The 19,927-nt window shown below is 37.0% G+C and overlaps 2 protein-coding genes across 5 annotated transcripts; one reads left to right on the top strand and one right to left on the bottom strand.

The window, feature by feature from the left end:
- Window positions 1-1,505: 1,505 nt before the first annotated feature.
- LOC307162092 (phospholipid scramblase 1) lies at window positions 1,506-4,799 on the bottom strand. Its single transcript, XM_079877165.1, has 9 exons — window positions 4,731-4,799; window positions 4,482-4,507; window positions 3,655-3,722; window positions 3,509-3,563; window positions 3,214-3,419; window positions 2,977-3,138; window positions 2,011-2,163; window positions 1,871-1,909; window positions 1,506-1,719 (listed from the first exon to the last, which is right to left on the bottom strand). The coding sequence occupies exons 1-8, from the start codon at window positions 4,784-4,786 to the stop codon at window positions 1,880-1,882; spliced, it is 756 nt and encodes a 251-aa protein (XP_079733291.1). The 5' UTR covers window positions 4,787-4,799; the 3' UTR covers window positions 1,506-1,719; window positions 1,871-1,879.
- A 4,329-nt stretch (window positions 4,800-9,128) lies between these two features.
- On the top strand, window positions 9,129-19,800 carry fubp1 (far upstream element (FUSE) binding protein 1). Of its 4 annotated transcripts, XM_079876053.1 has the most exons (20): window positions 9,165-9,329; window positions 9,902-9,995; window positions 11,462-11,497; window positions 11,607-11,643; window positions 11,775-11,821; window positions 11,933-12,004; window positions 12,101-12,158; window positions 12,256-12,418; window positions 12,697-12,795; window positions 12,891-13,025; window positions 13,134-13,236; window positions 13,324-13,566; window positions 13,674-13,834; window positions 14,304-14,449; window positions 14,560-14,636; window positions 14,745-14,870; window positions 15,153-15,227; window positions 17,071-17,130; window positions 17,396-17,553; window positions 17,847-19,800. In XM_079876053.1, the coding sequence occupies exons 1-20, from the start codon at window positions 9,237-9,239 to the stop codon at window positions 17,853-17,855; spliced, it is 1,992 nt and encodes a 663-aa protein (XP_079732179.1). In that variant the 5' UTR covers window positions 9,165-9,236; the 3' UTR covers window positions 17,856-19,800. The 4 variants fall into 4 exon arrangements, with proteins under 4 accessions (XP_079732182.1, XP_079732179.1, XP_079732181.1 ...); XM_079876056.1 differs by lacking the exon at window positions 17,847-19,800 and having other exon boundaries at window positions 9,129-9,329; window positions 17,396-17,583; XM_079876055.1 differs by lacking the exon at window positions 15,153-15,227.
- The last annotated feature ends 127 nt before the right edge of the window (window positions 19,801-19,927 follow it).

Raw genomic sequence — 19,927 nt, 5'->3', positions numbered from 1 at the left:
GGTGAAGTGCTTCAACATCAGTGTTATTCACCTATCATTTCCCTCTGATTTTAGGGAAAAGTTATGGGTAGGGTTAGGTTTAGGGGTAGGGATTGGGTTAGGACTACATTTTGGGACAGGAATGTTATTCCAGGATCAACAAAATATGTTGATCCAGGAACATGTCTTACTTGGCAAAGTCCTAACTACACGCGATGCGACGCTGCAACACGCGATGAAAGGTATCTTTTCCATGTTAATCAGAGTGTTTGTCCGAACCAGCCGCGACGGCGACATGCAACAATTCTATTTTAGAAACGGTTTCTATTTTTCTGCGACGTCTCTCTGGAACAACAAACATAAAGTGTGGCAATTATAATCTCAGGTACTGTTTATGTGCTTTATTTAATGTTAAAAGCGTATAATAAGACTTTGAATATGATTTAGTGCTCCCAGGTTTATAGCTGTAAAAGCAACAATGGATAATTCACCATCTTGAAATGAAACAAATGGAAACAAGAGCGTTCAAACTGTGAACAAACAATTGTGTATTATTTGACAAAGATTTTAGTAACCAGTAGCCTATGTATTTGAATAATGATAATGTTTAAATGGTGTAATATTTATGAATTTGATTATGTAGCATACTTATCCATTTTCTTGCCATTCTCGTCAAGATTACTCTCTGGTGCTGTGCTGTGCTGTGCACATGCCGCGAGACTCCACCCACACGCTGTTCTGATTGGCTATGGGTTTTGATTGATTGTTACGCATCTCGCAGTCGCTTCGCGTTTAGTGTGTGTGGAGTCTGTGGTCAGACAAATTATTTGTCGTTGGAATCTTATCGCATCGCATTTAGGACAAGGTGTGATACATTGGGTCAACCGTCCTTGGCACAAAGAAACTGTAAGGTAACAGAGATTTAGCCAAGTAACACAGACCAAAGGCATTGGATGGCTAAGGTCACGGTGTTCAAAATAAATTATGCTTTAGGCTACATGTTCATGAAAATGTCAGGAGACATTACATTTTGTGGAGGGGAGTGTAGCCCTGAGTTTTTATTGACGGCTTAAAAGAGATATTGCCCCTCTTTAAATTTTGAACCGGCTAATCTGAAAATAAGGAAACTGTTTGCTAATAATAGTGTTATTCTTGTCATCTTCAAACTCAGCTTCACCAGTAGAGGGCACCCTAAGCATCACTCTATGCTGGATTGGTCACTGTGTTACCCGATCTTACCTGTCTTTTTCATATTTCTTACAGAAATAAACGTGTTGCAACAAGGACGAACACCGCCTCAATCTTAAAAATTGTACAAGAAACGTTTTTTTTTTCACATCACAGTAGAATTACTAAGAACTTCAGCTGTAGGTGTTTGTGGGTACTGTGGTGTTTGCTTCCCTTTCAGACAAAACATGCAAAAATGCCACCTTCCTATAAGTGAGAATCACAAGCTGAAACAATTACGTGCAATTTGCCAGACTTGAATTTAAAGATTTTACAAAATAAATAAACAGAACAGATTTATGTGCCCCAGAAAAGTAGATGATTTAATGGTAGCGACTTAAACAACATTTGCAAGGTGATTTTTGTTGTTGTTTTACAGAAAGAGATACAATACAGAAAGAAGAAAAAAATTGGCCATAAACAGTAGCCTAGTATGATTTTGTATGACTTTATTGATAATTTAGCTAGCAGTCAGACATTTGTCTTCCACCTTGTCTTCTTCGAAGTAGGCTACTGTAACCAAAAAAGAAAAAGATGTGTTACATGCACACAAAGATAAAAAATTGCCTTAACTATTACATATCTTTTGTGCACATTTATGTAAAATACCAGAATACTCCCCTTCACATTATTATTAAAATACACCAGTGCACTTGCCACTCACAGTTTCACGCTACTGTCGCTCTTCATAATACATGCAGTCCTAAAAATGAATTGAGTTATAATAGAACATTTGAAATAGTAAATTAATAGTACCTTAATAGTAGATTTATATATAGCCTATATATATATATTTATACATACAATAAGTATGCAGGCTCCCAAAAGTGTAGCTTTCATTTTCACTTCCAAGTTTCTTGGAAACCTCAGCACAAAATCTGCACCAGATGGTTCATCGAAAGGTTTGAAGATCTTGCCAAATGATCTGTCTATTGCCGCCTCATTCAAAGACACCAGCTGTGGTCACAGTGCAAAGACAGGAAATTACAAGGCATAGTACACCCAGAAATGTCAATTCTGTTAACATTTACTTTGGTGAACTATCTTTAACACATTAACAGTGGTTACTAGCTAAATGTCTTCAGAAACCTGGATTTACAACTTAATCTTAAATCTGCTAATCTTAATTTAGAAAAGCAACAAGACCATGTTAGCGCTGGCATTTAAAATCAAAGAAACGTGTTTGTGGGTCAGGTTTTGTTTTTCCTTTCATTGTGGGGAAATATAGCACAACCTGAAATCCCCTAGTGTGGGGTGGACAATGAGCTTAAAATGGCTTAAAAAGCATAGAGAATTTCAATTACAATCTAAAAATGTTTGTGTTAAAGGTTAGAAGATAGACTATATCTGCTCAACCTTTATATTAGGTGTCTTTTATCTACTCAAAATAATTGTTAGGTGCAATGAACTTATTGTATTCATGTTGTATTGTTGCCAGGTCTGTATAGCAAAAACAGCCCAATTGAGGTGGGGGATGGGTCTAAAAATAAAATAACCGGGAACAGTGTAATAAAAGTAGCACAATTCCGCGTGAAACACTGTGGGGGAGACAGGTAAGGTTATAGGGATGTGTTTGGTGCAACGGTTTAAGGGTTGATTAGGTGTTTATAGATATAATTACAGTAATTTATTACAGCTATACACACAGGTTTTTATTAAAAAAACATGTATGTAAACAATACATGCATTGTATCAAATTATTCATTTAAATCTCTGAGGTGGGACCAAATATTATTTTTGTCAGTGGAAAATTGAGTGTATGTGCATCACCTCAAAGTTTGCATCCGTGCAGCAGGTGCAAGGTACGCATGGTCCTTCAATCTTAAATGCTGGTTCCCCTCGTTCATTCTCAACTGTGAATTTAGGTAGGCAAACGTGCCAGTTTTGTCGAACAAGTCCGATGGCAACGCCAGGTGGAGACTGAACCTCCAGCTAAAACAAACACACAATTTATCATATACAGTACACATACAGTACACCGTAAACAAGACAGAGCTAAGGTCATACCTCATGGCTGCAGCAGGAGCAAACAAATGGTCGCACCAGTCTGATGATCTCTTGATTTGAGTCATTAAAAACATTCATTATGAAGGAACGTGCTGCAGCGCAGTAAGTCCTGTTACAACAATCATTGTCCTCAATAACTCTAAAAATGTTGTTCCCAGTGTCATCCTTCACCTCGTATCTGTTGTTAGACTTTATTCCGCAGCAAGCTTTACGAAATGAAAAGGTATGAGATAAGTGTGTAGCCACACACATTTGATTTCACTGTATCTCATTCATGAAATGCTGATGAACAAACCTTCTCCCATACGTTCTTCCAGAGTTTTTTCTTTGTAGACAAACAATTGATCAATCTAAAATAAACATGAAAATGACAGTCTAAATCAAAATAACACACACATAATGATAAACATGATTCAAAAAGCATCTCCAGCCTTATCTGACCCAGGTTAAGGTCTCCAGATGAGAAGGACAGTGGTACGGGTCTGAGGAAGGGATCATTGCGGTGTCCTCTGGAGCAGAAACAGAAATGTTTATGTATCAAACAGCTTTGTTAAACAAATTATTACACACTGAAATCTATTATCAATAAAAAATGGATGTCATCCTTCATACACAACATTCAAGCAGGTTTATGATCTTCATATCTGCAGTTTTCTAATACACTAATGTAGCCTATATTTTAATGCTATAACATTGAAAAACATTATTATTTGATTCAGTGCACGCTTGTGAAAAATAAGTGCTTTATAATATTGAATGTGAACTTGTAGTGCACTTAAAATCTTAAAAGTATAGTAGTTGACACATTAATATATTTTAAATGTACAAAATTGCAACATCATCATTAAAAATGTGCAATTACATATATACTTAAATACATGACATGCACGGTTAATAAAAGTTTGGCAGTACACTTTAACCATATTTCAAAGACAATAGAAATAACATATAAAGATGTCCTTAAGTCCTACTAAAGTGGGTCAAAAACTTAAGTACTCTTAAGTTCTGCAACATTTAATATAACTTTAAAATACATTTTCATTTAATTGTAAATAACATGCAATTAAGTGTCTGAAACATTACATTAATTTCACACTATATGGCCATTCGTTTAAAGTATGTTATTTCCATAGTGAGTAGCCTATTTTTTGAAGTTTGCTAAAGTGTGCACTTATATAGCTTGCCTCGGCCATAGTGTGAATCCGCACAGTGCCTATTGAAGTCAAACAAACAAAATTGGCATAGATAAACAACCTTAAAAAACTCACCTGACAATTCCATATTTGATTTTAGACTGAAAGGAGAGAGAATATATATATATAAATACAAATAAATGAAGGACATCAATATTGTTTACACTGTTAAATATCATTATTAAATTTATAGATTATAATAAATACAATGGTAAAAACTCCATAATACATACAATTTCAATCATTTATATATAAAAAAAGTAAAACATGATTTAAAATGAAATTATTTTAAAAGGATCTCATATTGAGAGATATACCACATACCCATGAGATACAAATATTTTGTTCGTCTGTGGCACTGAACAGTAGGTTTCTCTCATGAAGATATGTTTTTCTCATGAACATACCTACCTTTGTATTTTATTTTTTCCAGCAAGGTGTTTGTGGTTGAACAGTGGGTTGACCCACTTTCAGGTTTAGTTACTTCTGGTTTTAAAAACTTGAAAATGTTCCGTTAATTCCGGTAATTTTATCTAAGTAAATAAATATACCATATATAATTGCAGGCATTTTTCCTTGATTTTCTTGTTTGCAACTATTGGATATTGGCTTTATCAAATTTCTAGTGATTGTTGGCTATAAGGCAATTCATTATGTATTTTTTTGTAGTGTAGGTGCTCTGCTTTATAAATGGATGTGTTTCTTTCTCATTTTGTCAGTTGTCACTTCATTACACTTCAACTGTGTTTCTGAAACCAACAGTGTACAATAGCATTTTTTCCCTTTTCAAACAGTTTTCATACAATTTGTGAGGGAAAATTAACCATGGTTTTATTTGAGTAAAAGTGTGTGTTTCTTTTCTTTTTATTTCTGTGGTTGTTACATTGTATGGTTTACGTATTTAGAAGAATTTTCAAGTTTGTGCTTTGTAGGCTACAGTGCTTTGAGCACTGATTGGAAGTGCTATACAAAGTAAAGATATAATCACTAGCAGTATGTAGGCCTATCAATTGTCATGTTATGTCAATAGGCCTTTATCTCACTTCCTGGTTTCGGAATGTTCGAAATCGCCAAGCAGTGTATGGCAAGCCGTTTAAACATTTAATCTTTAAAAGTCTCTATTTTCATGCTACTAGTACTTAGACACCAGTATCTATTCCATACTAGTGCTTATACATTAGCTAGTGCTTATTCTTTAGATACTAGAACCTTCTTAAAAGATTCTAGTAGTTATTCATTAGATTCTAGTGCCTATTAAATTGGTACTAGTACTATCTATTGAATACGTACTAGTAGCTAATGAATAAGTACTATCTATTTAATAGGATCTAAGTACTAGTATCTGTTGAATAAGTACTAGTAGCTAATGAATAAGTACTAGTATATATTTAATAGGTACTAGTATCTAATGACTTAGTACTAGTATTTATTGAATAAATATAGTAGTATTTAAAAAATAAGTACAGGTCCCTAATAAATAACTACTAGTATCTAATATATATGTACTAGTCACAATTGGAATACACACTAGTCAGAACTGAATAGTTGATATCTGAATGACAGATATGGGGATATGGGGTTCCAATTGTGACTAGTACATGGAAGTCAATGGCAAAAAAATGAATTTGTTACTAGTAACAAAAGAATAGTTACTAGTCATTATTGAAATAAGTACTAGTATCTAATGAATAAGTACTAGTAGCTATTTAATAGGTACTAGTATCTAATGAATAAGTATAGTATCTAATAATAAATATAGTTACTAATGAATAAGTACTAGTATCTTTAAAAAGGTACTAGTACCTAAAGAATAAGCACTAGTATCTAACAAATACCTGGGTCAATGACGTGGCGTGTCAATTCTGGTGTCCAAAGCATATTCAGAATATTACAAATGTATAAATTTTTAATTGCACATCATTAAGTGACTCAACTTCCCCCTCTTTAATTACTCATGTAAGAATTTATTATAAATAATTCATCTTTAAGGAACTATTGAGCTCAAAAGTCCCAAAATGTCATTCCGGGTAACTGTCCCGGGTTAAAATCTGAATACAAAAATATACAAAAAAATGAAATAAAAGTATTTAAAATCTACTTGGGCATAATTGTATTGATGTTTCCAACGATACCTACAAATATAATATTTAAATTGTTATGACAGAAAGACTTTTGTCTCCAAATTGTGATTTCTCTAATGTCAGTCCTGGATAACAGACATCAATGACCATTTTTTACCATAATGCATTTTGGTATGTCATGTGACATAATATTGTATCAAAAAGAAGACCCTGAAGGAGCACCAGAACATGTGCAAAGGTCAGGAAGCGTCTCTTAAAATGTTGATATTTTGACCTTTTTGGTGCACAACACAAAACATTTATAATGTTTTTATATTAAAAAACGATCTGTTTTTGATCTAAAAAATTACCTTAAGCGATGATAGCTAAGTTGTAGTTTTCCATAGGTGGTTAAGTTAGTGCCTGATTAAAAAGAAAACTATTTGTTTTGTCAATCTTGGATAACAAAAAACCTCTGTTAGCCAGGACGTCATCCGTTATCCAGAATGACATGCATAACAATCTAGTTTTTAAATAACATTTGTAAACTTTTAGGCATAGTTATTATAGTTATATTATTAACATAACATTATTTACATAATTGTATGTTTTTTTACATATTTTTGCTGTCATTCATCTTGATTTCATATGATTCAATAAGTCACATGGGTCATTATCATTGAATTGAATTTTGTAATGTTAATGGTCAAATCATGAATAATGTAATCAAATTTATTAATATATCAACATTTTATTAAAGCTTTAGTATAGCTTCTGGTGTTTCAAGGTCAATTCTGTCCCTCCAGATGCCTCTGTCTAATAAAGAGAGGCAGAGACGGTTCAGAGCCAGGATAAACGCAGATGCAGAAGCTAGGGCTGAGTATCTTGGAAAAAAGAGAGCAAGGTATTATATTGATGACTCGGTGGAATGATAATGTATCAGTAACAAGCGAACTTGAAATATTAATCAAAATAGTTTCACACTCCTATAAACATTCCTATACACTAAACGCGTAATACGCATGTGCACGCCATCAGCGTTCTCACAGGTTCGCGTTTTTAAAGTTTGCACAGAACTTAAGGGTTTTCTGTTAGAACGGTGTTGTGTTAGTGGCCCCTAAGTTTAGCTGGACAATAACTTTATTCTAGAGCTGCTGTAAAGCCAAAACTATCTCTGTTAGCCTACTTTAATTTCCTAAGGGTCACATAAACACAAAGGGCCCTATCTTGCACCCAGCGCAATTGACTTTGTACACCGACGCATGTATCATTCCTATTTTGCACCCGACACAGTGGACTTTTCCCTCCACAGACGCACGCCGGTAAATTAGGGAATGAACTTGCGCTGCAGGGGGCGGTTCAGCGAAAAGAGGAGGCGTGTTTCGGCGCAAACGTTCCCCGGTGCTATTTTGCAGGTTTCGAAAACAATTCCTCCACTGACCAGGAAAAACCTAGTCTAAAGTCAGTGGCGCGTTAGATGCTATTTTAGGGGCGCATGATTGGCCATAATGTAGCGTGTGCACAACGCTCATACACTTTGCTTCTCTCATCTACACACACGCAGCAGTTCTCATTTTTGCAAACCATACATAATTACAAGGAAAATATTCCACACGAGGCAAATCATTGTTGTGTCCATGAAGATGTGAAAAAACAGGCATAGATAAGCTTACACATTTCCCAAATTATTATACGCCTGTTTAACCGAAGCTAATTTGGGTGGGTTTCTCCATCCCCATACAATGTCACTTCTCTGTCTTTTACGTCCCTGACGAGAACGTCGGTCTCCTTGGCTGTGAACCGCTCCTGGTGTGCGCCTGGCAAATCCGCCGTTATAATAGCAATCCGCCATGGAACAAGCGCGCCTGCTCTTAAAGGGAATGTGAGATGACGCTTTGATTGGTTTATTTCACGTTACGCCCAAACCACACCTATGAATAATGAAGCTACTTCAGACCAACCCATTTTAGATTTGCGTTGGGCGCAAGAGTCATTTATCCCGCCGGTATAATAGCAACAGCGCCCGAGATCCGCCCACAAAGTTACTTGCGTTTCGCGTTTGATACTTGCATATCAGATTGTTAAAATAGGGCCCTAAATGTTTTAGCTGTATAATGTTGGACTATAACCTTGGCCATTGTTTATTAAACATTATAATTTTACAGATTTACTGGAGGTTTTTAAATCATTAAAAACTTGTCAGTGTCTCTTACTTTGTTTCAAGTTTGAGTGTTGGAAAGAAAAAATGATACTGAGGAATGTCCTTCCGTCTAACAGTATGTCATTCCGGCTAACACTGACACAGGCAAATAATTTAACCAAGATTTGTGTGCTAGATTACACAATTCTGTTTTTGTTGAGTAAATGATAAAACAAGTCTTATTTACTTTATTGGAAAACATTTTTAAACATTTTTCAGTTTTTTTTTTTAATTTTATTTGGTTCTGAATTTTGAGCGATAGAGGCCTAGCTGCTATATGGTGTTGTGTCAGTTTTCTAGAAGACGATATCTAATGTGAGTGTACATCATTTAATCCCATTTCTAAGTTGTCATATGTGATAACTATAGTAATAAATATGTTATTTTGGTAAAAACAACATTCGGAGCCACGGTACGTTTTGGAAGGAAGAAGGGACTTTTATTCCATTTCCGCTGTAGCGTGCCAACCGGAAGTTGGATCAGGGTCGAAGCGGCTGCAGTCAGTTCTCTTCATCACTCTCGCGCGTGACGGCCATCTTCCCTCAGCTCGAGAAGACTGTTCCTGCAGACATGGCCGACTATTCTAACGTGGCTCCGCCGTCCTCAAACTCCGGTGCAGGGATGAACGATGCTTTTAAAGACGCCCTTCAGAGGGCCAGACAAGTGAGTACTTCGAAAGAGTCTGAAAATATTTAGTATCTTCAAGCTTTCCGCTAAAAAACAAAATGAAGCCTAGCGAGCTCGTTTGCTAATGTGAGGCCTTGATGCGTTGCAACAAAGAGGTTTCAGTTTAGCGTTTTTTTTTTATCATTTACTTCCTTATTTCAAGGTTTAGCGGAAGCAGAACGTCGTGTTGAAATTATACTTATGTCCTATAGTATAGACTAAAAGGAAAACTAATAGTTTTAGCTCCACATTATTAGATATTTACGTGAGCTGTAATTTACACACAAATAAACTGGCACTTATAGGTGGAATTAGGCCATTGGATATAGGATGGTCTCTAATAGATCCCGTAGATGGTTTCGGTTTGGCCATTTTATAGGCTAAATAAACGAAGTTTCTACTAATGTATAGATAAAGCGAAACTTTTTTTGTTGTTGCTGCTGAGTCGAACTAGTTTTGTTCGGGAGAACCGTAGAGACTCAGATAGGCCTCGTGCTGTTACAGGTTTGTTGTGATTATACAGAATAATCGAAAACCGTTTAACTTTGTAATTCACTATATCTTTTTAGATAGCGGCAAAAATAGGAGGTGATGGTATACCACCCTCTCCATCCTCCAATGAGTTTGGTTATGGAGGACAGAAGAGACCCCTTGAAGATGGAGGTAAGTTCACAGGAGCCATGTTGTGCGTATTGGTCAGTGTAAACCACATTATTATTGACTTGTATTCTTAACTTGTGATCTTAAGATCCTGGTGAGCTGATTATGGTGTGACTTTTTCAATTAGCCTAAATGAATGTGCTATATTTTATATTTTGAGCCTAGCCAAACCTTTAAGTAATGCCACATGTTCATATTTTCATATAACAATAAAAATGTTATACTATTTATGCTTTAAACTCTGCGTGAAACAAAATTTGGCAAAAAATTGTGTAATTTTTATATTAATTATTTTTGAGGTCTGTACATTCAAGCACTAAGTCGAGCGTCCAAGCAAGGCTTTATGTAAAAATGCTTTGAAGCAAAGTTTATTGTTGAAAGAGTTATAAAAAACTTCAAACACAAAGGGTGCTTGGATGGTCCCATCATGATAACTTTTCCAGACGTGTTTTCCTACCTTATTTGTGGTGTGAACGCTTAGGCCTACTCTTTTAAGCAGTTTGGAAATTATAAATCCGTATAACTATAAAATAAATCTAGAAATAAAATTACAAAACCACATTTTGGTTTTCACTGTTTTGCTTCTATGCTGGAAAGCTGAAATTCTTTTTTTTTTAAATCACATTTTCCATGCTAGTCGTGAGAATGGCAATTGATGATACAGCAATCGTACCATGTTCCTATGTTGGATAAAATGTCCACATTCACTACTGCTCAGTCTCTACCACTGTATTTGATTCCCTAAAACATATGTACATATACATACAGGGCTGTGCAATCCCTAGTTGATGAGAACAGTTACTTCATATTACAAAAAAAATACAATCACATTTGCTATATTTACTTTTAATAGGTTCTGCATTTGTATATATAAAGACTTTTTTTTCAAAGCCTGATTTGTAACCCCAAAAGGGCTTTCTCTTTTTAAATTAATCCAAAAAGTACATGCTTATTAAAGTAAAATAGTATAAATAGTATAACCACATTAATTATAAAAGATATTAAACTTAAAAGAATTACAAGAAAAACAAATAAAACAAAAGGCCTCAAGCCCAGGACCACACTGGAAAAAGGAGCGTCGTTTTATCAGTCTGTTAAACGCTGGTAATCCACAGCACCTGTCACTCAACTCCACCCTGCAAACACAAGACACACAAAACGGAACAAAAACCTCACCACAATTCAAGGAGCAGGAGCTAAACCGGGTGGTGGAAACACTTATGGTGGTCACTTTTGTGACTTTTTTTTGGTAAACCACTTAGCCTTTTCGAATCATGGCAATTTTTTTTTAAGTCACCAAGTTTCATGCCATTCAAATTAAGCAGAATTTTTTTTAAAATTCAAAATCTAACACATTTTCTGCCTAAAATGAATATCAGAGGGTTAAAGGTTTTTCTTATGGATTGTTTGCTGTAAGCGGCTGATATGTAGTAATCATATGGTTAACTTGGTGTTTTTGTCCTCTTTAGATCAACCAGAAACCAAGAAGGTTCCACCAAGTGATCGTAAGCATTGATTGTTCCACACTGAACTGATTAACTATTAAAAATGTTTAACAAAGATGTGGCTATGTTGTTTGGTCATCTCATAAGTTTATGCTTTTATTTGCACCAGCTTTTTCATCTGTAATGGGAGGCATGGGTGGCCCAAGGTACATTTCTTTTAAACAAAGTATTTAATGCAAATATATTTCAAATATTAATGCATTTAAAAAAAAAAAAACATATTAAGTATATTTCTGCTTTGCATATTTCTTCTAATGATGCTATCGTGTCTATGTAGGTCTATATCAGAAGAGTACAAGGTTCCAGATGGCATGGTCGGCTTCAGTAAGTTGTCCGATTCGTTTTTTCCGAATTCATATCCACGACTAGAGGCTTTGGAGGACTTTCATTTAAATCTCATCAATAATCCAGTGTTAATTAATCACTCATCTGCAGTCATTGGAAGAGGAGGAGAACAGATTTCAAGAATCCAGCAGGACTCAGGCTGCAAAATACAGATTGCTCCTGGTGAGTCAAAATGCCGTGCCCTGACATTGTGTATAGGAGTCTGAGGCTCTTTGAAGCATAAATGAAAAGACTCTTATTTTGCACTCTACCCAACAGACAGTGGTGGCATGCCTGAGAGGTCAGTGACATTAACAGGCTCACCTGATGCTATCCAGTGAGTATCTTTACACGTTTAAAAACATTTCATCATGGTTAAAATGGGTATGGTGTTTTAGAAGTGGGTGAAAACAAATGTCCATTTTCCATAATAGGGGTGCAAAGAGGTTACTCTCAGAGATTGTAGAGAAAGGCAGACCGTCTCCTGCATTTCACCACAATGATGGACCAGGGATGTCTGTTCAGGAGATTATGGTCCCAGCCTCCAAAGCGGGTCTGGTCATTGGAAAGGGAGGAGAAACAATCAAACAGTTACAGGTAAGGTTCACATATGTTTAGCATTTAGTGTTCAGTTAAAGCTGGTTTGGAATTCCTACTTGTTCTCTGACTTAGGACCATAAAGACTTTAATCTCTTTAATCTCCCTAGCTTGTACTATTCTGAATAATGTCAGAAACAAGTTTTTTATTAAGTGCTTTGTGTTTATTGCCTCTTTAAGATGAATCGCTTGCATTCCCCGTTTGTGAGTCTCTTTGGATAAAAGCATCTGCTAAATGAATAAATGTAAAATGTAATTGTTCAAAATTTGTTTAACAGGAACGTGCTGGAGTCAAAATGGTCATGATTCAAGATGGACCCCAAAACACAGGTGCTGATAAACCGCTCAGGATCTCTGGCGATCCTTTTAAAGTTCAGGTGAGTACATTAAGGCATTTGTATTGCTACATCGTAATTATACTAAATTATGGATAATTTATCTATTTTTAAATGGCATGTCTTGGTCTGTACAGCAAGCTAAAGACATGGTGATGGATCTGATCAGAGATCAGGGTTTCCGGGAACAGAGAGGAGAATATGGTTCTAGAGCTGGTGGTGGTGGTGGTAGTGGTGGTGGAGGAGGAGGAGGAGGAGAAGGTGGTCTGGATGTAAGTACTGTTTGATGAGATGAACCTAATATTTTGACACTTTGTGAATTTATACATTCAAATTTTGAAAGGCAATTGACTATTGAAACTCTTTTGCTGTTGCTTTAGGTCCCTGTGCCAAGGTTTGCAGTGGGAATTGTGATTGGCAGGAATGGTGAAATGATCAAGAAGATTCAGAATGATACTGGTGTGAGGATTCAGTTCAAACCAGGTGAATAAGTTTATATGCACTTCAATGTAAAAGCAAAAACTAAATCGGATTCAGATCTTTGACACAAATGCTTGTCCTTTGCTTTAGATGATGGCACTACACCAGAGAGAATCGCTCAGATCATGGGGCCTCCAGACAGGGCTCAGCACGCAGCAGATATAATTACTGACCTACTGAGAAGTGTGCAGGCAGGGGGCCCCCCTGGTCACGGTGGGGGCAGAGGGAGAGGCCGCGGGCAGGGAAACTGGAACATGGGCGGCCCTCCTGGAGGCCTGCAAGAATTCACTTTCACTGTGCCTTCCATGAAGACCGGCCTCATTATTGGCAAAGGTTAGTTGTTGCTGATAATTACTTTACCTTTGAAAGGATATGCAATTTTATGTTGTTAATTGGGTAAATTAATTAACTTTTAAAATATTTTCTCTCTCTCTCTCTAGGGGGTGAAACAATTAAGAGCATCAGCCAGCAGTCCGGAGCCAGGATAGAATTACAAAGAAACCCTCCACCTAATTCAGACCCTAATATAAAGATCTTCACAGTCCGTGGATCACCCCAACAGATTGATTACGCCAGGCAACTGGTTGAGGAAAAAATTGGAGTTGAGTGCCTTGGTTTCCTAACTAAATTTTTTGGGTGAACATGAAATGCTGCTCAGACACAGTTTATTTCTAGATTATTGACAAGCGCTTGTGTAAGGGGGTTATGAGATAGCTGCAACTTTAGTTTTAAAGAATACAAAGATGTTTTTCTTTTGGAGAAAAATAGTGCAGAGTCTGGACAAAGATGAAACTTCCTAGAGTGCACGTGTCGACGGCCTGCTTTCGCGCACTATCAAATGGAGTATACTTTGAAAGTACTGCTTAAAAAAGAAATCTATCTATTTTAGGCTTTAGTCCCACCCTCTGCCAAGTTATTAAGAGAACAGACTTTTTGAGGGTGAGGGAAGGTTAATGTTTTTGATTAAAGATTGAGGGCATATTAAGTACTATAACATTCTGTAAAAAAAATGAGAATTGTCAATTTTGATTTCATACTGGCACTAAAATGTTTATTTTGTTTTATTATAGGGTCCAGTTAGCCCTATGGGTGGCCCTCATGGTCCTCCTGGGCCCCACGGAGGTCCTTCTCATGGCCCCCCTGGTCCACAAGGACCTCCTGCTCCCATGGGCCCATACAACCCTGGGCCCTATGGCCAGGGCCCTCCTGGACCACAGTAAGAAATGTTTGCTTCATGATGTTTAGCATGTTGTTAGTGTTTTAATTTTTTCTTAAGGGGTCAATTAAATTTGAGATTAACTTAGTGCATCTTATTTTTTTCCTCAGTGGTCCTCCAGCACCATACCAGCCTCAAGGTTGGGGCAATGGATACCCCCACTGGCAGCAAGGGCAGCCAGATCCCAGTAAGTGCCCACATTTGTGCAAATTAGGGTTGCTAGTCAAAGTCATTGCCACTTCAGTTGCCTGTTGGAGGAAAAATGAAATTGGCTAAGCGGTTGTTTGTTCTCCAGATAAAGCAGCAGCTGATGCTAATGCTGCTGCATGGGCAGCCTATTATTCTCAGTACCAGCAGCAGCCCCAGGGCCCCATGACACCCACCTCAGCAGCCCCAGGCACAACCCAGTCCAATGGACAAGGTACTTTTTTACCTGCACTCCACAAAAACGCCACCCTCCCTTTACTGTAGACCTACAATAGCACTTAGTAGGCTTTCAGTGTAGCCATCACTGCACAGTACAATATTTTTTTTTTCTTTATCCGTTGATCTGGGGTGGCCTTTTTCGATTAGCACTCATGGACAGGGCAGTTTCTGAGACACTCAACCTGTTTGTGCAAAGTGCGTCACCTAGCCAGGTGGAGGACTTTCTGCAGCCTTTGAAAGAATGGTTGTCAATTTCTCATTGTACCATTTTTAACAGGTGACCCACAAGCTCCAGTTCAAAGTGGACAGTCAGATTACACCAAGGCCTGGGAGGAATATTACAAGAAATTGGGTATAAATATTTTGTAGCTTCAGGTTATTTTCTTTGAGAGAGCAGGTTAAATAGCAGCAGGGCTTGAATAGCCAATCTGTCCTTTTTTACTTGTGGAGTCTTGCGAGGGAAATTAGTGGCGTGAGAATTTTGTTTTTGGTGCTTGTCCACAGAAATATTGGTCTCAAACCCTGCTGTTCAGAATGAGGAGCTGTAGTGTCTTCAACAGGTAGAATAGGATTAACACGTTGACAACCATGAATGAGATTGTACTTCTCATTTTCGTATATGCCTACAATGGATAAATATCTACATTTCCAAATTTGTGCCTGTCATTACTGTATTTCAATGCCGTTGCACTTATAAATAGAGCTGGGCAATAACGATAATTATCGCGATACAATTTCTCGAATACAATTATAACAAAAGTTGTTTGATAAAATGTTTATGCGCCGAAAGCGGAACGAAACAACTCTATTCATTCAAACCTCGCCTTATTTATTTGCTCTGCTTAAACGGCAATGCAGGGCGTTCTTACAAGAGCAGATGATTAGTTTACTCTCGGATCGTTCTCGAGCGCTAAACAGTGCTGTGAGAAGCGCTTGAATTCATTGAAGAACACGAATGTCTCTGTGATTTAAACTGGTTTAAACCAAATGAAACAGCGCTGACATTCTCAACAGCACTGAGAAACACGAGAAAAATTGTGCCATGAACGATCCAGTTAGGCTTTTCAATCTACACATCATCATCATTTACCATGGATTTACACTAACTGGCCGGCCCACTGGGAAAACTTCGGTGCTCCAGGTATCCACATGGTATTGTGGCAGAAATGTGGTATATTCATATCAATTTTTATATTAATGTAGACATGTATTAAAGGAGTAATGGAATATGATTGTTGTTAAGTTATAGCATTTGTATTTATAGTTAAAATGTGTTTTTCATAAAATGTAACTATGGTATTTACCATGGTGGTAAGGTGCTATATGTGGTTTTACATATGGTCATCATGATCTAAATGAATACTATAGATGACCAATGGTTAATTTGAACAAAAGTAGAGTCCTAACTCAAAATCAGAATATTTAAATTTTGCCATATGAGGTTTTCAATTTTTACAAATGTTACCGTTTTTGTTAGTAAACAAATTTACATCTGCATCCCAACTTGAGCTTCTGCTACTGACAAATGTGCATTTCTAGAAGACAAAACGTACTGTTATTAATATTGCAGCCTGCACTGCAAACTGTGGCGAAGATGCGCATCAAAGTTGGGCAACACAAACTATCACCCGTTAGAACATGCAGAAAATAAGAACATTTTTAGAGGTATTTCTTAAGAACTAACTTGTAAGTTAACTTGTGCATATTTTGATAAATGCTTTGAATATTCTACCTCCGATTTGTTAAATGTTCTCCTGTTTGGCAAGTTTCTGTCATGTTCTGAGAATAAAGAGTAGTTTAAAACCATGGTCAAGTTAGTACTAACTTTCTGGTTTTGACAACTTTTAACTCTGGAGCAAAAAAAATGCCTTTTAAACTTGAAAGAAATAAAGATTTGACATTTATCGTGATAATTATTGATATTGATAGTCATTTTTTTGGCCATATCGCCCAGCCCTACTTATAAATATTACATTTCAAATTGCTGAAATTTGAAAGCCTTAATCTTCAATTAATGTTTTAATTGAACCGTTATTCGAATGTTAGTAAAACATTTGATTTTTGTCTGATAAATTTGGTGGTAGACTTGTAGTCTAGTTGCATGTTTTGAACAGAATTGTCAGTAGATAATTCAGTAATATGTGATTGTTCTGTGTAGACACGTGATTAACGTCTTTTAGATCTTGTGTCTTCAGGTCAAGGACAACCTCAACAGGACTACACAAAGGCATGGGAAGAGTACTATAAGAAACAAGGTGAGACATGAACGTACATGCATGGATTTCTAAAAGTTTTGGGCAGCTGCAACTCTTTCACAGTCCTCTGCAGTAGAGCTGCTGTGGACTCGGCTGCCCTAGAGTAAAGTTGTGGGTTTCTGTCCCGGCTGTCGGAGGTCGTGTTGCCGGGGTCGTTCCCCCACTTACAAACATTGTCAGGACTTATTTAGCTTGAACCATGTACTAAGTGGTGATTTATTGTTGTTGTTCTCTCTTTAATGCTTTGTGTTTTGTGTAATCTCAGGTCAAGCTGCTCCTCAGGCGGCGGCAGCAGCGGCGACGTCTCAGCCAGGAGGTCAGCCGGATTACAGTGCGGCGTGGGCAGAGTACTACCGCCAACAGGCAGCGTACTACGGCCAAGGCGCCCCTCAGGCGATGGGAGCTGCACCCCAGGCTCAGCAGGTACACTCCCACTAAAACACTTTGCCTTTTGCTCTCTTCAGATGTGCATGTGTACTGTTTTTGTTCCCCCCCTTTTTTTTTTTTTTTTTTTTTTTCCTTCTAACATTTACTTCCACAGGGTCAGCAGGTTTCCAGCTGAGTCATCGATACAACACTTAACCAAACACTTTCCTCCTCAAACAGGCTTCTTTTATCTATTTTCTTTTATTTATTTCTTTTATTTTGGGAGGGTGTTGCATAAATGTTTCTGCTCTTAACATGTTGTGTATTTCTTATGTATTTCTTCTGCACAGGGCCAGTAATGTGAAGTGGACATAAAGTAAATGCTACATTGTCAGAAAAAAACCTTTGTTAAATGTTTGGATGCAGACGCCATGATGAAGATCTTAATTTCATTGGTTTGAGTGTTTATGCTAGATCGCAGACCGGCTCCAAAGTCAAGTATATATATATTTTTTTTCCTTTTTGTTTTGCCACTCTTGTAAATGAACGGTTTGTTTTTAGTCGGGTAATATTGGTCATTCCAGCTCCTGTATCTCCTGTATCTCATGTAGTTTTGAGACTAATCTATAGAAATTTCCATGTAAATCATCTCAGTTTTAATATGATATGCCTGTTGTGTTTTGCAATAAAACAATGAAACCTCCTGTGTTGGTAAGTGGGGTGCAAAATTGGGCAATGTTTTGTGAAAATTTCATTTCCTGTTTTCAATGGGATTGGGTGAGGGGGGGGTCTTGTATGCAAATTTACAGAAAGAAAATGTTGCTCCTGTTTTTTTTTTTCTCTTCTCTCAACATTACCCCTGATTTTAAGTTTGTTTCCTGGTCTATTTTAAAGTCACAACTAAGAGTATCAATGATCATTTGACAAATGGAAGGCTATGGCTGCTTTTTTTTGTTTTTTGTACTGGTCATTGCTGTGGATGTAGGTGTAGGCAGGTTATCTAAGGCAAAGTGGCTTGGTGTTGGCAAGGTATGTGATTAATTCAATAACTCTTCAGTGCTGTAGTGTTGCTCATTCTTGTACTGCATTTCACCTGGTTTGTTGAGGTAGTCTGCACTGTTAATGAGAGACATTTCCTCCCTCACAGGCAAGATTAGGAAGGCGGTAAGCAAGTATGCGTCTTTACATAAACTGTTCCTTATATATTGTGACTGCAATCATGTTGCAAGTATTTTAGTTTGTTCAAGTTTGCTGCTTTTTTACAGGGCAGGTCAAGTGTTCTGATCAACAGTCATGCCTTGCTAAATTACTTGTCCCCATCATATATTTTTAAATGTCTAAAATCCACCAATTGTGTATATATTTATATCAATATTGCTGGCATTTCTAAACCGTTTTGATACGATTAAAAAAAGCTCAAATGCGAACGTGGACTACTTTTTTATCTACCCATTGTTTGTTAGCATTTTTCCAATATAGGCCTGTAGGTTTTTGGAGACTCTGGCCTTCCACACCAGTGAAATGAGCTCTCCACTGTAAGTACAAAATGTACATGACTTTACGGCCCGATTTGTTATGCTGTCAATGCATTGTCTTTGACTTACTGAAGCGCAATGTATTTAAATATCTAAATGTTGCCCTTTTTGGGTAAGTATGTCAGGGCTGTAATTTTGATTTTACATGCATTCAAGATAATGACTGACTACCCTTTTTCACATTGGACTGTTATTTTTGCCATAACAGCGTTGTGTGATATTTACAAATTGAGTCATTGCCATGTTGACACTGCTTTAGTCATTTAAGACTTGTCTCTGACTTCTCGTATGAAACTGTGAACTGTATCACTGTGTTTAAGTCAGGACGTCTGTAGAAACAGCATCGTTTTCCCATCTGAATTAACACTGACTAGACATTTTTGTGATTTGTACTGCCAAGTGTTTTGTACTGCATAGACCCATAAAGACCCTCAGCAAATGACCTCTTTCAGATGTTAATTAGTATTAATGTCCAATTTCTAAATCTGTGCCTGCCCGGTTTTGTGTGATTTGAGGTCATTGAGGCTGTCAATTTGATTCAAGTTCTTTTGATCTGACTGTTCATTAGTGAGCAGTGCAATGTCTAATTTTGCAGTGTCATCCCTGACCTTGCACCTTAGGTTCTGCAGCAATAACACAGGTAAGAGTATCCTAAGAAATCAAAACAATTGAACCTGTGATCTAGTGTAATGCTTTTCCCATTTGAAACCGAGGTCAATATGTGCCGCTTTTTCAATTTAAGGATGTCTCTTGTAGTAAATAGACTGGCGTACGCCACAAATGTGGCAATTTAGATCTGCTGGAAGTATGTTTTTGTCCATATGAATTGCATGGCATTGACCTGTAGCTCACAAAACAATGTTTTTCCTCTGACTATCTTTAACTAGGATTGTTAT

The sequence above is a fragment of the Squalius cephalus genome (assembly GCF_949319135.1).
Source record: "Squalius cephalus genome assembly, chromosome: 7".
Classification (NCBI taxonomy): domain Eukaryota; kingdom Metazoa; phylum Chordata; class Actinopteri; order Cypriniformes; family Leuciscidae; genus Squalius; species Squalius cephalus.
Note: the sequence above shows the minus strand (reverse complement) of the source record. Positions and strands in the feature narration are given on the sequence as shown.